We start from the raw sequence: 12,831 nt of genomic DNA, 5'->3' as shown, positions 1-12,831 counted from the left end.
TTCAGTTATTGACTAAACTGGTGGGGGTCGGGCGTGTTCCTGTTTCAGTCACGTTCGCGTGGGTCAAACAAAAACATCCTAATGATTGAATGGCAATGGAGCCTCCCACAATGCAGGCAATGGCTGTATAATTAAGTTGGTAAAGAGAAACTGTAAAAACTTGCAGTCAAAACTCAATGTTTTTTACAACACAATTTTTGTTTAAAAAAATGTATGCGCAAGCCGGACAATTGTTAAACCCCATAATGCAACACACTGAGAGGTCACCGACTTGATACAAATGATCCGCTTGTACACGCCCAAACGTAGCTCAGAAATGAAGTCATGGGCGTTGATTGGGAATGTTTTGGCTATGCTACTGGCTAGCTAGCTAGTTTAACAGGGGAGGCAGCCTTCGTGGATTTGCATTTGATTTGCACTTCAATGGAGGACCGGACCGATGGATGGTTATCTGAGGGATGTTTGAAGCATGTAGACTAGTCACCCCGGTCCACCGAACGCATGGGTAGAAAATGATCAACAGCATCAGTACGAGGAAGCGCAGACGGAGAAAACGGGTCCGAATGTCCCTCCATAATCTACTACAGTACTGTAGCACCAAACTTTTGAGCCGTCACTAGCCAGCTTGCAGCTAGCTAACTACATAGCTAGCTATTATATAAAACATGAGCTAGCCCGTTGGCTAATCAGTTTTTTTAGAGAACGTTGTTAGTGAGTGTTTAGTTAGTTATCTAGATTGGTACGGTTAACTAAATTAGTGAACGTTGGCTAGCTAACGACAGTTCGCTGGACATTGACCTTGTGCACCGTCTAATAACCGGACAGCTAACGTAGTTAACTAGCTAACGTTAGTTGGCAGCCAGAAATGATTTAAGAAATGTGCCAACGAACAAATCCGATGTAATTACCTGATACTAACGTTAGTCAGTTGAGTGTCACTTTTGCTAATGTTAGCCTTTGCGAATGTAGAAAATGCGTTATCTAACGTCATTGCAACACGAACCGGCTTCTCTGGAATGTTCCGTTAACATTTGCTAATTAAGTAACATTGGCTATTATCATTAGCTAGCTACGGTAAACAGTAACTTTTTCCTACGTTTATGTAATTGTAAGAGTTATGGTCTGAGTGTTGGCATCAATGGTAAATGTGTTTGATCAGCTGTTTGTCAAGTCTATCGTAGCTTGCTAATAGCTATCGTTTTTTTTGGGGCCTGTTGCTCTTGTCACTTGATCTTCTCTGGCATCATTGGCACAGCCAGTAGATCCGACCCACTTGCTTACAGCTGTACTATGTCTATGGTCGGACGGTATTCCTGTGTATATTAAGACCCCAAGGAGCCGCTGAAGATATAGCTCAGAAAACGTACCTCAATCCAGGGATGATAATAAATAAATGCATTGTACTCAGAATTGTCCCATTATCCCAACTGTTCCACGAGAAGATTGAATGACTGCTACTAAACTAGCTGTTGTTCAATCTTCTTGGTGTAGCAGTTGGGATAATGGGACAATTCTGAGTACAATGCATGTATCATCCTTAGATTGAGGTAACTTTTCCTAATATACAGAGGAATGCTGTCTGACCCTCGTGCCACTGTAAGCAAGATCAGATCTGCTGGCTAGTATTGGCAATGACATGTATCAAGTCATGTGAGCGGGCTTGACTTTCTTTCAAATGTATTCATGTTTAAAATAAATATAAAAATACTCATTAACACTTTCAATATCAGATATTGAATTGTCTGCAGGAAATGTGGCATCAGTTTACCTGTACGACTTCATTGGATAGCCTGTATTGTTATGGACATAGACAAAACAGGCGTATTCTTTTGGGTGAAGATGTAGGTCTACTCTATGCAAGTACAGTATATTTGATTGTTATTGTGTATTTTCTTGTCATGTCATCAGGTAATGGAAAAATAAATGGAAGCCCAGTGGAGAGAGAACACCCCTTCTGTTCCTGTGGATGCCCTTCATTACTCAAGCAGCAAACAACTTGAAACCCAAACCTCCCTGGAAGCTCCTCGCCACTCACACAAAAGGCAGTAGCAATAACCATTTTAAGAACAGTATGAATTGCAAAAATGACACGCCTTCAGAGTTGAAAACACGTGATGGCAAGAGCGAGTCCATTGCTTTAACAAATGGCGTTGTGCTCCTCAAACCTGACCTGTATGCTAACGGCTACCCCAGCATGCCTGGACCAGACAGTGGTGGCAGTGGTTCTGAGAGTGGATACATCACTCCCAAGAAACGCTGGGCTCAGCGGAGTGCAATGGCAGAGGAGAGTGTGACTGCTTGGCAGGAGAAGGCTACGCTTCAGGCAGTTATGGTCACTAACAAACATGACACGGAGCCTCACACTCCAGAGGCTGCCGATACAGCAGCAGGCTCACAGTCTCCCATTTCCATCACAAGTGTCCCACCTGTGGCTCAGGTTGGTGAACTACACTGTAACAACTCTGATGGCAAAGCTGTTGCAGGCTCTGTTAAAAAGCTGGAAGACAGACTAAGCAAAGCAAAGCTTACCTCCACAAAAAAGGATTCATGGACCCTCTTTAAACCACCCCCTGTCTTTCCTGTGGACAATAGTAGTGCCAAAACAGTGCCCAAGGTCAGTTATGCAAGTAAAGTGAAAGAGAATCTAAACAAAGCAGGTGACACCTCCCCTCCCCAGTCCCAGGTGCCCACCAGACTCTCCCAAGTCCCCATGTCTGCTGTCAAAACCATCACCTCCCCTAGCTTCACCAATGGACTCCTACCTGGAGAGGGGAATAGCTGCCCCCTCCCTGCGCCACTTTTCACCACTGCTGTTTGCACTGGAGCAATGCATGTCTCCCTTCCCCGCAAGTGGGAGAACGAATCATCCTTGTCCAGCAACGGCACTAATATGTCGGGCACCACCTCCGTTACTACCAGAGAACTGAGAAAGCCCAGTCTCCTTGTTTACCCCCTGGCCACTTCAAATATGCAACCAGCCCTCCCCAGCGCCCACCAAGTGGACTCACCTGCCTCTAAGACAAATCCCAAAGCTCTGGTGGACATTTTCCAGAACCAGTGGGGGCTGTCGTTCATCAACGAGCCCAGTGCAGGGCCCGAGGTGTGGCCGGAGGTGGGGAAGCCAGCCTTGAAAGGCCAGATCGTGGAGATCACCTTTCAGGGAGGTGGCCCTACAGCTTTGCCTCTGCAGGTCTCTGCCACCTCCTCTCTGAGACCTGACAAGCCCTTCTTCCCAAGAGCTTACAAGCAGGACAAACAAACTATGTCCCAAGTCCATAGCAGTGTTGGGAAATCAGACCCTCACTTGGCTCCTGGCCCTGATGCTGCGCTGGGAGGCCAAGCCCCTGGCACAGACACTCTGATTGGTGAGGCTGGGAGTAGATGTGCCGTAGTGTCCTCTTCTAAGGACCCTGGTGCTGAGTTGCCTCTTGCCTCCCCTGCTCATCCTGTGTCTGCTCTGGTGAAGGAGCACAGCCACCACAAGGGTTGTGACTCAAGATCTTGGGGGGCGTTCGATCTAAAAGCTGCTGTTATCTATCACACTAAAGGTAGGTAGCTGTTGCCTCTGATCATTCAAAGTTAAAAAATTGTCCTGCTATGGCTGGTCCTTAGAACAGAAAGAGAATGGTGCATGTATAACTACTGTATTATCAATCTCTCACACTGTACTAAACATTGTTTTTATATTTTTACAGAGATTGAATATATTCAGAATTTACAAAAACAAGGTAAGCTTGTAATTCCTGCTGTATGATTGTGGAGAGATTTTCAAGAACCCGAAATGCCTTATTGGTATAGTATGTCTGAGCTAAGCAAATCTGACGTGTCCTACTTCCCTCCGTCTAGATTCAAAAGGAGTTGTGTTCTATGAGCAGTCCAAGGATGGGCCTGTTAAGTCATGACTGAGTGCTACGCCCTCTCCTGGCCGCTGCCTCATGAATTGGTTCCCTCTCCTTTCTGAGACTCATGTGCAGGACTAACTTGATGTGAGCAGCTTGTGCTGTAGAGGGGGAGGGGGGGTCAGGCACAGTATAGTAGCGACAGAGACCACAATGAGCCTCTTACAGGGATGCTGTCATTCGGGAGATTACAGGTTGGTTGAACAGTGGGGGAACAAAACTGTTTGACAGGAAACTTGTCAGCAAGAGTGACTCATACATTTCGCCCTCAATTCCCATGTTCAGAGAGGCTTGTTGAGGACATTAAGTGACGTGGGATGCTCAGACAGTCAATCACCACCTCGGCATTCCCGCCATATCTTTGGAATCACAGGATACTCTCAGCCTGTCTTGGAAGATGAAACATTTTGATTTCTTTAGGAATTCAAAATGTTCATATTTGACCTTTTAAGTTATCACAGGTGCGTAATTTTGAATTCAGACTGAATTAAATGGGAAAGGTTTGAACGTTTTAGAATGGTTGACTTCTAGATGTGTAAACCGTGTGCTGCAAGGTGAAAACAAGTTGGGGTTTTCTGCTTGTATTCTAGGTTAAATGCAAGCAACCAAATATCACGGGGAAGGCTTTTGTAAGCCCCTGCAAAACATATATATTTTTGGGACTTTTGGTTCACATGTTATTTTTCCCTTTTAACATAATTACACTAATTTGAAATCCCAGGTCATTGGGTGGGTAGATAGATGGAACTTGTTCAAATTATGAGAATATGCATCCCTTTCCCATTGAGGCCTAGGTCTGTACTGGCTCAAAGTTCTGTTTAAATTCTTTGGGCTCTGTTAATACCGGACTGGTTTTTTGGGATGTTTTTCTCAGGATGTGTGGTGGTGGTTACCAACACTGTGCAGAGGCTATACTTTTTCATTTTTATATTTTCTGTTAATCATCCAGTTTATAAATCCAGGTTATGCTTAACATGCTACATCTACGTACCATCTCAATGCTCCAATGAGTGCCCCATATTTGTGTACATTTTCTTTTAACATTTAGTTTTTGAAGTTCTAGGGAGTCTTTCTCATTGGATTTTGCACAGGATTGGCACTTAGGCAGTGACCACTGCAGGAACTCTCTAGAGATTCATACAGGGCAGTATTTTAACCAGAACTATGCAAATGTTCGTGTTGCAAATCTCCTATTGACATCAATGCAGGATTTAGCGTAAATTTAAGACCGATTTCTCAAGTCTGTTTCACCTTCAGAGGAGAATTGTTAGTATTTCTTATTCATAGGGACAGGAACAGTCCTTTCTGAGACTGTTAGTTGAGGAGTTTTCCCTCCCGAGTCCCCATACGTGAATTTAATCAGCCTACATTATAACTGATCACCACTTTAATGTAGATTTATCGATTTAATTAGTCAAATTTAGTTAACTAAATTAAATCTGTATACCAGCCAACTCTTTGGCCCCTAACAATTACAGCACCTGTAAGTAGGACAGTCTGTTAAATGTAATATAGTTATTGACCAAAAGTTTTGTCCATGTTAATAATCAACCATGCCAAACTAAGCCAGAGGACATCTTTGAACAGTCTGTCTATCCTTGGGTTTTAAATGAGATCTTTACTTACTCTTAATTTCACTTCTGGGGATTGTCAGTCTGCGATCAGTTTAAGAATTATAACTAACTTTCTTTAGGTTGGTTTCTCAGACTGGGTCACGCTTTTTAGGTCAGTGTTTTAATTGTCAGGGTTAATGTGAAAATACAAGTCTGTATTTGACTGAATGGTTAATTTATGGCATCTTAATTCCTTTAGTTTGTGTCCCTCTAAATCGCAATTCAAATATTAGAAAGAAATTTAATAGCTCTGACGTTTGCATTTGGTACTAAAATTATACTACAGTACAGTGTATTTAGAAGTTGTGCCATGTTGTCGACTGTTCATACTGTCATGTATTAAGTTACGTTAATTGTTGCTCAATTTTCTTTTCCTGCTGTAGTTATGCTAAGGATTAACAAGTTGTCAGTTTCTAAATCTATTAAAAATGTGATTAGCTGAAACTTCCTGTATTCTTGTTATTTTAAATGACTTACGACTACACACTCAAGTCTATTTACAATAACTACCCTTTAAATGAAATCAGTCCCATTCATTTCCATACATTAGTTCTTCCTCGTCTCAAGATCTGAGGTTTGAATGGATTGAGAGACTCGCACAAAGCCAGGAAGGTATAGAGCAGGGTTATTCAACTCTTACCAACTCTGGACCTTGAAGCCAGTTCCACCAGTGGAACTGGTGTTGAGGTTTAGAGTTGAGTTTGAGTGGTATAGAGTAATACTAGTGGACCTAACAGTTTCTAAACATGTTGTGCATGTTCCACTACAGTGGTTAGACAAGGAGGTTTGAGTCATAGCTCAACACCCCCCTTTACCAATGGCATGAGTGTGTCAGTGAGAAAGAGGACAGACATCTGAAAATGGAGGTACTTTAAGAGACCAGTTCTGTTCTCTTGCTGTCGGTGCCTCGTGTTAGATGTGATGTTTGGAGACTAACATACTGGAAATTGTAAAACAGGAGATCAATAAGGGAAACACAATTTTTTTCACATTGTATTAATAAAACCTAGTTGACATTTGTATGCAGTTAGACATGCTTTTGGTAAGGAAGTAAAATATAGTTTACTGATAATGAAGATCAACATCACAGATGCGACTGACCAGACAGAGCAAGAATACAGATTTACCATACACCGCATTCTGACAATAGAAAAACATCCACAGCAATCAAAATGCTTTTACTGGATCAATCAATACAAAATATCAACATTATGCTACATAGAGTGATACATGAACAATTTGATTGGTTCACCTGTTGATAAGACCAGGGTCAGAATCCATTGTTATAGAACCGAGTGTGTGTCAAAGATAGTGGAGAAAAGACCAATGCACACCTCTAACACTAAGGACTATGAGTAGAGTGCTAAGAAACAGTGTTGTGGCAGTTAAACTATATCAGTTTGTGCTGTATTTAACTGTTGTCACACTGGTCTTCACTGGTAAGATCCTCAATGTTTTATCATGACGAAATATAGGGTAGACCGTCTTTGTGAAGGTGTGTGTGATTGTGTGTATGTGTGTGTTTTTATCAAGGTCAAAGAATGAAAGCTTTCCCTTGGCCCAGTCCAGCTGCACTCTCATCTTTTGGGGAAAGTGATCTACTGGGAGGCGATGGAGATTTGGCTGTGGGGACATTTCTAGGTATACATCACAAGTAGTCCAAACACCCCAGGATTCATTTGGCATACCGCTACAATTATTAGGCCTGTTGGCATGCATAGTGGTCACACCTACAGCCCAATAGGAACCATCCAAATTCTCAATATCCCAGCTGTGTGTTCCTGAGTTAAAACCCTCAGAGCCTAGAACACATCCATCAATCCTCTCTGGGTTGTCAGGAAGCTGTAGTGCTCTATCAGCATCCCTTAAGCTGGTCAAGTCCTCAGACAGAATGAGACGTGTGCCTGCAGTATTGGGGTCCAGGATTACAGGAGCTGATGAGAGATTTTAACTCTGGAAATTACCCACAAGTTTAATTGAGAGACTAACATCTAAATATGAGCATTGCAATAGAAAGAATATTGTTTTTATTATTATTCAGAACACTATGTGGATTTCTTCTGATTTAGCCTTTTACAGATACTGTTCTAGGACGAAGAACAAGGCGCAGACTAAAACTTTTTTGTTGTTGCTATAAAACACTCACTGTAATGAACAATCCTTTGCATCTTCACCCAGACTCTGAACTGCAGGTTGCCCAGGTGTTTGGCCACTTCTATGAGCGCTCCGGAAACCCTCTCTGCATCTGGCAGTGGGTGCTGGGCTCTGGAAGAACGTTTAGTGTTCAATACTGCTCTGATGATAGGTTCTGAACCACAGAGAGGAGATACAGGATTAAGATTACTTACCTTTTCACAGAGGCCTTGTAGTTCTGAAGAGGAACAAGAAAGCAGGTGAGATGCAAATCAGTGTTATCAATAAAATAAACAGTAAATAATACTGTAGAGAACGGCAGGGAAGGGAAGCAAACAGGTCACCGGCGCGAAAGGCACCTATGCATTCCTACTTGGTAGGAATTGTAAATTGGCTCATATAGTGAGGATTGCTATATTGCCCCCTCCAAACAGGAAGGAACATGCATTGACTACTTAGTCCCCTCACACTTTCTGGGCTGTGCATTCCCACTTCTGACACCAATGTAGTGAATGGGGGCGCAGAGAAGTGAACCCGGGTCACTGACATGAGGCAAACACTCTACACATTGCACCAATAGGGTTAACCCACTTGGTGGGAATTGTAACGTGGCTCATATAGGAAGGATTGCTACAATATACAATATTGACTCATAAAATCAGCTGTTTACCTGCAAGAATGAGATGTCTTCAACTCTCAGCTGTTGTTCGATGGCTTTGATTGTGTCTGAAAGTGATGATATTTTTCTGTTCATCTCTATTATCTTGTTCTTCATCCCGTGACTCTTCCGCACCTCTTCCATCCTCACTGCATCTATCCTGGCGGCCTCTTCCTCTCGCAGAAACTGGTACAGCTTTTTAAACTGCTCCGTAATCTGCCTCTCTGTGTACTGGGCTTGGATCTGGAGACAGTGAGAGGAAAATCTAAGACATACTGTATCCCCCCCACCGCTGAAGGCATCCAATCAAAATGGCTTCACCTCAGTCTTCTGTTACAGTATGATGATGATCTAGAACTGAGTTGACAACAAACTAGCCAAAATGAGTACAATGTTGTTGCATCAATACTGAAATTTCATACCTTGATATGTTTTGCTGTTTTAGAACAGGTGAGTTTGATTTCATTAAGAAGCCTCAGTTTATCTTTTAGGGGGTTCAATATAGTCTTGAGTTTCACCTGAAATTAAACATGGGATTCACAAACGAATTACTCTGAAATTGCTGTGTAGGAAAGACATTTGGTTAAGAGTAAAAAACAAACAGATTTCACAAGCTGTATCTTAGCACCAACTATTGTAAAGTACCACAAAATAGTGCTACATGTTACAAAATAATCCAAATAGAAACAACTACTACAAACTACTGCAAGGTATTTTTTTGCCACTACCAAATAATCCTACCTTGTGTTCCTGTACAGCTTCCTGTATGGGGATGCAGTCATGCTTTTTATGTTTCCTTGAATCACGACAAACCACACAAATGGGCTCTTGCTCCTCCATACAGAAGAGCTTGAGTTTCTCACCATGCAGACTGCAGAGAACCTCAGACCCGTCTGAAACGGTCTGACTCCTTTCCTTTAAGACAGCCTCACACAGGTTCTTTAGAGCCCGGTTACAGAGTGGATTACCCATTGAAAATACTTCCCTACAAACGGGACATTCCTGAAATCCTCTCAGTCTCCAGTACTCCTGTAGACAGGCTTTACAGAAGCTGTGGCTACATGATAGCAGGACAGGATCACTGAAGATGTTTAAGCACACAGGACAGGAGAGATCGTCTTCTGGGAGAGACCGTCGGGAGGCCATTTTCTCAGTCACACTCGTAATGCCCCACTGTTAGGAATCAGTTAACTTTCACTTTTAAAGACTCACCGTTGTTTGGTAGCAGGCATCTACTATAAGACTATAAACTAAAGGATGTCCTTATCTCCTCCAGTAAGTGATCTGAAAGGTCCTATATCATGTACATTGCCCTTTGTTGTACAAAACAGGCAAATAAATAGAGTTCTGTCAAAGAGTGCTGTGTTTACTTCCTGCATTCTGTATATTACATGTGTATGAGGGGAGGAGCTTCGCAGCTACACACACTTACGCAAAAGTCTGTACATAATATATCATAGCAAAGAAACTAATTTGTTAATGTTTCTTGCTTCAAATATTATGAAGAGGGGCTGACTACCCCCTAAATTATGTTAGTGGTAGATGTTGAGGGTTTGTGTGTGAAGGCCTCAAGTTCCTTGTTTATTTCCAAGTTAATCACTGGAGGGCAGTCAAGGTTTCACAGAGCTTGTGTTTTGAAGACACACTGTCCTTTACAATGAATAATTGACCTTATAGCGCTTTTTGTGTACAATAACTTAATTAATTCAAATCATCTGGAAAGGAATCTATGAATGAAAATAAAATAAAATTTCTCTAGAGCAGATTTGTATTTTTGCATCATGTAATTTTAGCAATTTGATTGGAGGTTAGGTTGTTCAGAGGTCAATTGTTTTTATTGTTTTAATTGCAGGATGTCAACTACATATATTGTCTCAGGGTTGACCCATTGTCTCCCTATTACCACCGTCAGAGGGACAGAGGGTCTTTGCCATGTTTCTGTGTGGGAAGAGGACAAGGTCCTGGCCCTTTAACCTTTGAGGCCATAATGACTACTGTGTGTAATTATGGTGTGAGGCAGGCTGGCATGGGACTTCCAAAGCATCTCCCTACTCTTGTCATGTTGAGGGTGGAGGATTTGTGAAAATATCTATTTCATATTTATTTACGTTATCCTTTTTCCCAAATAGGCAGGTCTGTAATGTAGAAGCAGTGTCTTTCATTCTCTGATCCACCTCTACGCAGACCACACCATTCTGTATACTTCTGGCCCTTCTTTGGACACTGTGTTAACAACCCTCCAGGCAAGCTTCAATGCCATACAACTCTCCTTCCGTGGCCTCCAATTGCTCTTAAATACAAGTGAAACTAAATGCATGCTCTTCAACCGATCGCTACCTGCACCTGCCCAACATCACTACTCTGGATGGCTCTGACTTAGAATACGTGGACAACTACAAATACTTAGGTGTCTGGGTAGACTGTAAACTCTCCTTCCAGACCCATATCAAACATCTCCAATCCAAAGTTAAATCTAGAATTGGCTTCCTATTTCGCAACAAAGCATCCTTCACTCATGCTGCCAAACATACCCTTGTAAAACTGACCATTTTACCAATCCTCGACTTTGGCGATGTCATTTACAAAATAGCCTCCAATACCCTACTCAACAAATTGGATGCAGTCTATCACAGTGCAATCCGTTTTGTCACCAAAGCCCCAAATACTACCCACCATTGCGACCTGTACGCTCTCATTGGCTGGCCCTCGCTTCATACTCGTCGCCAAACCCACTGGCTCCATGTCATCTACAAGACCGTGCTAGGTAAAGTCCCCCCTTATCTCAGCTCGCTGGTCACCATAGCATCTCCCACCTGTAGCACACGCTCCAGCAGGTATTTCTCTCTAATCACCCCCAAAACAAATTCTTTCTTTGGCCGCCTCTCCTTCCAGTTCTCTGCTGCCAATGACTGGAACGAACTACAAAAATCTCTGAAACTGGAAACACTTATCTCCCTCACTAGCTTTAAGCACCAACTGTCAGAGCAGCTCACAGATTACTGCACATGTACATAGCCCACCTATAATTTAGCCCAAACAACTACCTCTTTCCCTACTGTATTTATTTTGCTCCTTTGCACCCCATTATTTTTATATCTACTTTGCACATTCTTCCACTGCAAATCTACCATTCCAGTGTTTAACTTGCTATATTGTATTTACTTTGCCACCATGGCCTTTTTTGCCTTTCCCTCCCTTATCTCACCTCATTTGCTCACATCGTATATAGACTTGTTTATACTGTATTATTGACTGTATGTTTGTTTTACTCCATGTGTAACTCTGTGTCGTTGTATGTGTCGAACTGCTTTGCTTTATCTTGGCCAGGTCGCAATTGTAAATGAGAACTTGTTCTCAACTTGCCTACCTGGTTAAATAAAGGTGAAATAAATCAATTTGAAGAAACAATAAAACAATAAAATATCATACCATTGTCGTACCTCAAACCATTGTCATAACAATAATATTTATACATTATGAATATTTATCATACAGTAGATTAAGCTCTGAACACAGAACTGTCACTAAATGGTTGATCCTAGTAATTGTGAACATGAATATTTGTGAGCCTTAATTGCCTCAACTTCTGATAAAATATAACTTGGTTTCTGACTTCCTCAGAACCTCTATGCTCAAGGTGCTGTTTGGTGGCCAGTGCCTTTACACATGGATAGGGGCAGAGAGGGTAAGATTCCTGCACCACTACAGGGGTAAACTACAGGACTTGTCTTGTGATCCGATCAGAGCATCTTACTGTAGTCCCGACAAAGAAGCTTTTGCCATGGTGTCAGTGAAAGCATAACTTATCAGGGTTCTAATATTGTCCTTGAGTGAAAAGCTGCAGGGTTTGAATTGTAGAGCGCTTGAATGAATAATGCTAGACCGAGGGATGTGCAATGCTAGAACATAGCTGATGTAGGCCAGTTTACCTTGAGCGTGGCACTTCACTTAGTACACCAGTGGGACGCCAGTGATTTAACTCTCCTTGTGTATTGATGATAGACTCTCATGTGTGGAAGATTTGTGTTATCAACAGGTCATGTTTCACTGCTGGAATGCATGGCTTTCTCATTGAAAGCCCAGGCATAGGAGGCCGTCTCTGAAACAGTACACTGTAAAGGTAAATCATTTGTTCAATGTGAAGGTTTTGGCCAGCCAGGTATTACTTTAGTTATTGCATGTAACTGGAAGGTCCGGGCATATTTGGAATGAGGAAAGGCTAATTTATCTAATATCTTTCTGATCTTTATCATTATCTTTGTTTGCAAGTGTTCTTTTCTTGGCAGATGGGGATGTTTGCTGCATATTCTCACCATGGAAAATAATCCAACAGAAATACAACAATACAACTCACACAGTGATGACGACTTGGCTATGTATGTGCACAGACTGATGTGTCATCTAACTTGATGATAGGCAGACAGACAGTTTTAACGGGCACTCATGGCCCAATCCAAACTTCAGATCTGTGAGCGTTACAAATGTTCTCACAAATCTCCCATTGACACGGCTGGATTGAAGATGACAG

General features: G+C 42.1%; 1 protein-coding gene and 1 pseudogene across 2 annotated transcripts; one reads left to right on the top strand and one right to left on the bottom strand.

Moving 5' to 3' along the window:
• Nucleotides 1-283: 283 nt before the first annotated feature.
• Nucleotides 284-5,956, top strand: LOC115136630 (FMR1-interacting protein NUFIP2-like; annotated as a pseudogene).
• A 718-nt stretch (nucleotides 5,957-6,674) lies between these two features.
• On the bottom strand, nucleotides 6,675-9,699 carry LOC115136631 (nuclear factor 7, brain-like). 2 transcript variants are annotated; one of them, XM_029672203.2, is made up of 6 exons: nucleotides 9,045-9,699; nucleotides 8,726-8,821; nucleotides 8,316-8,546; nucleotides 7,861-7,883; nucleotides 7,659-7,777; nucleotides 6,675-7,446 (listed from the first exon to the last, which is right to left on the bottom strand). In XM_029672203.2, the coding sequence occupies exons 1-6, from the start codon at nucleotides 9,447-9,449 to the stop codon at nucleotides 6,908-6,910; spliced, it is 1,413 nt and encodes a 470-aa protein (XP_029528063.2). In that variant the 5' UTR covers nucleotides 9,450-9,699; the 3' UTR covers nucleotides 6,675-6,907. The 2 variants fall into 2 exon arrangements, with proteins under 2 accessions (XP_029528063.2, XP_029528064.1); XM_029672204.2 differs by having other exon boundaries at nucleotides 7,302-7,465.
• Between the last annotated feature and the right edge of the window lie 3,132 nt (nucleotides 9,700-12,831).

Source organism: Oncorhynchus nerka, linkage group LG11 (genome assembly GCF_034236695.1).
Source record: "Oncorhynchus nerka isolate Pitt River linkage group LG11, Oner_Uvic_2.0, whole genome shotgun sequence".
Classification (NCBI taxonomy): Eukaryota; Metazoa; Chordata; class Actinopteri; order Salmoniformes; family Salmonidae; genus Oncorhynchus; species Oncorhynchus nerka.
Note: the sequence above shows the minus strand (reverse complement) of the source record. Positions and strands in the feature narration are given on the sequence as shown.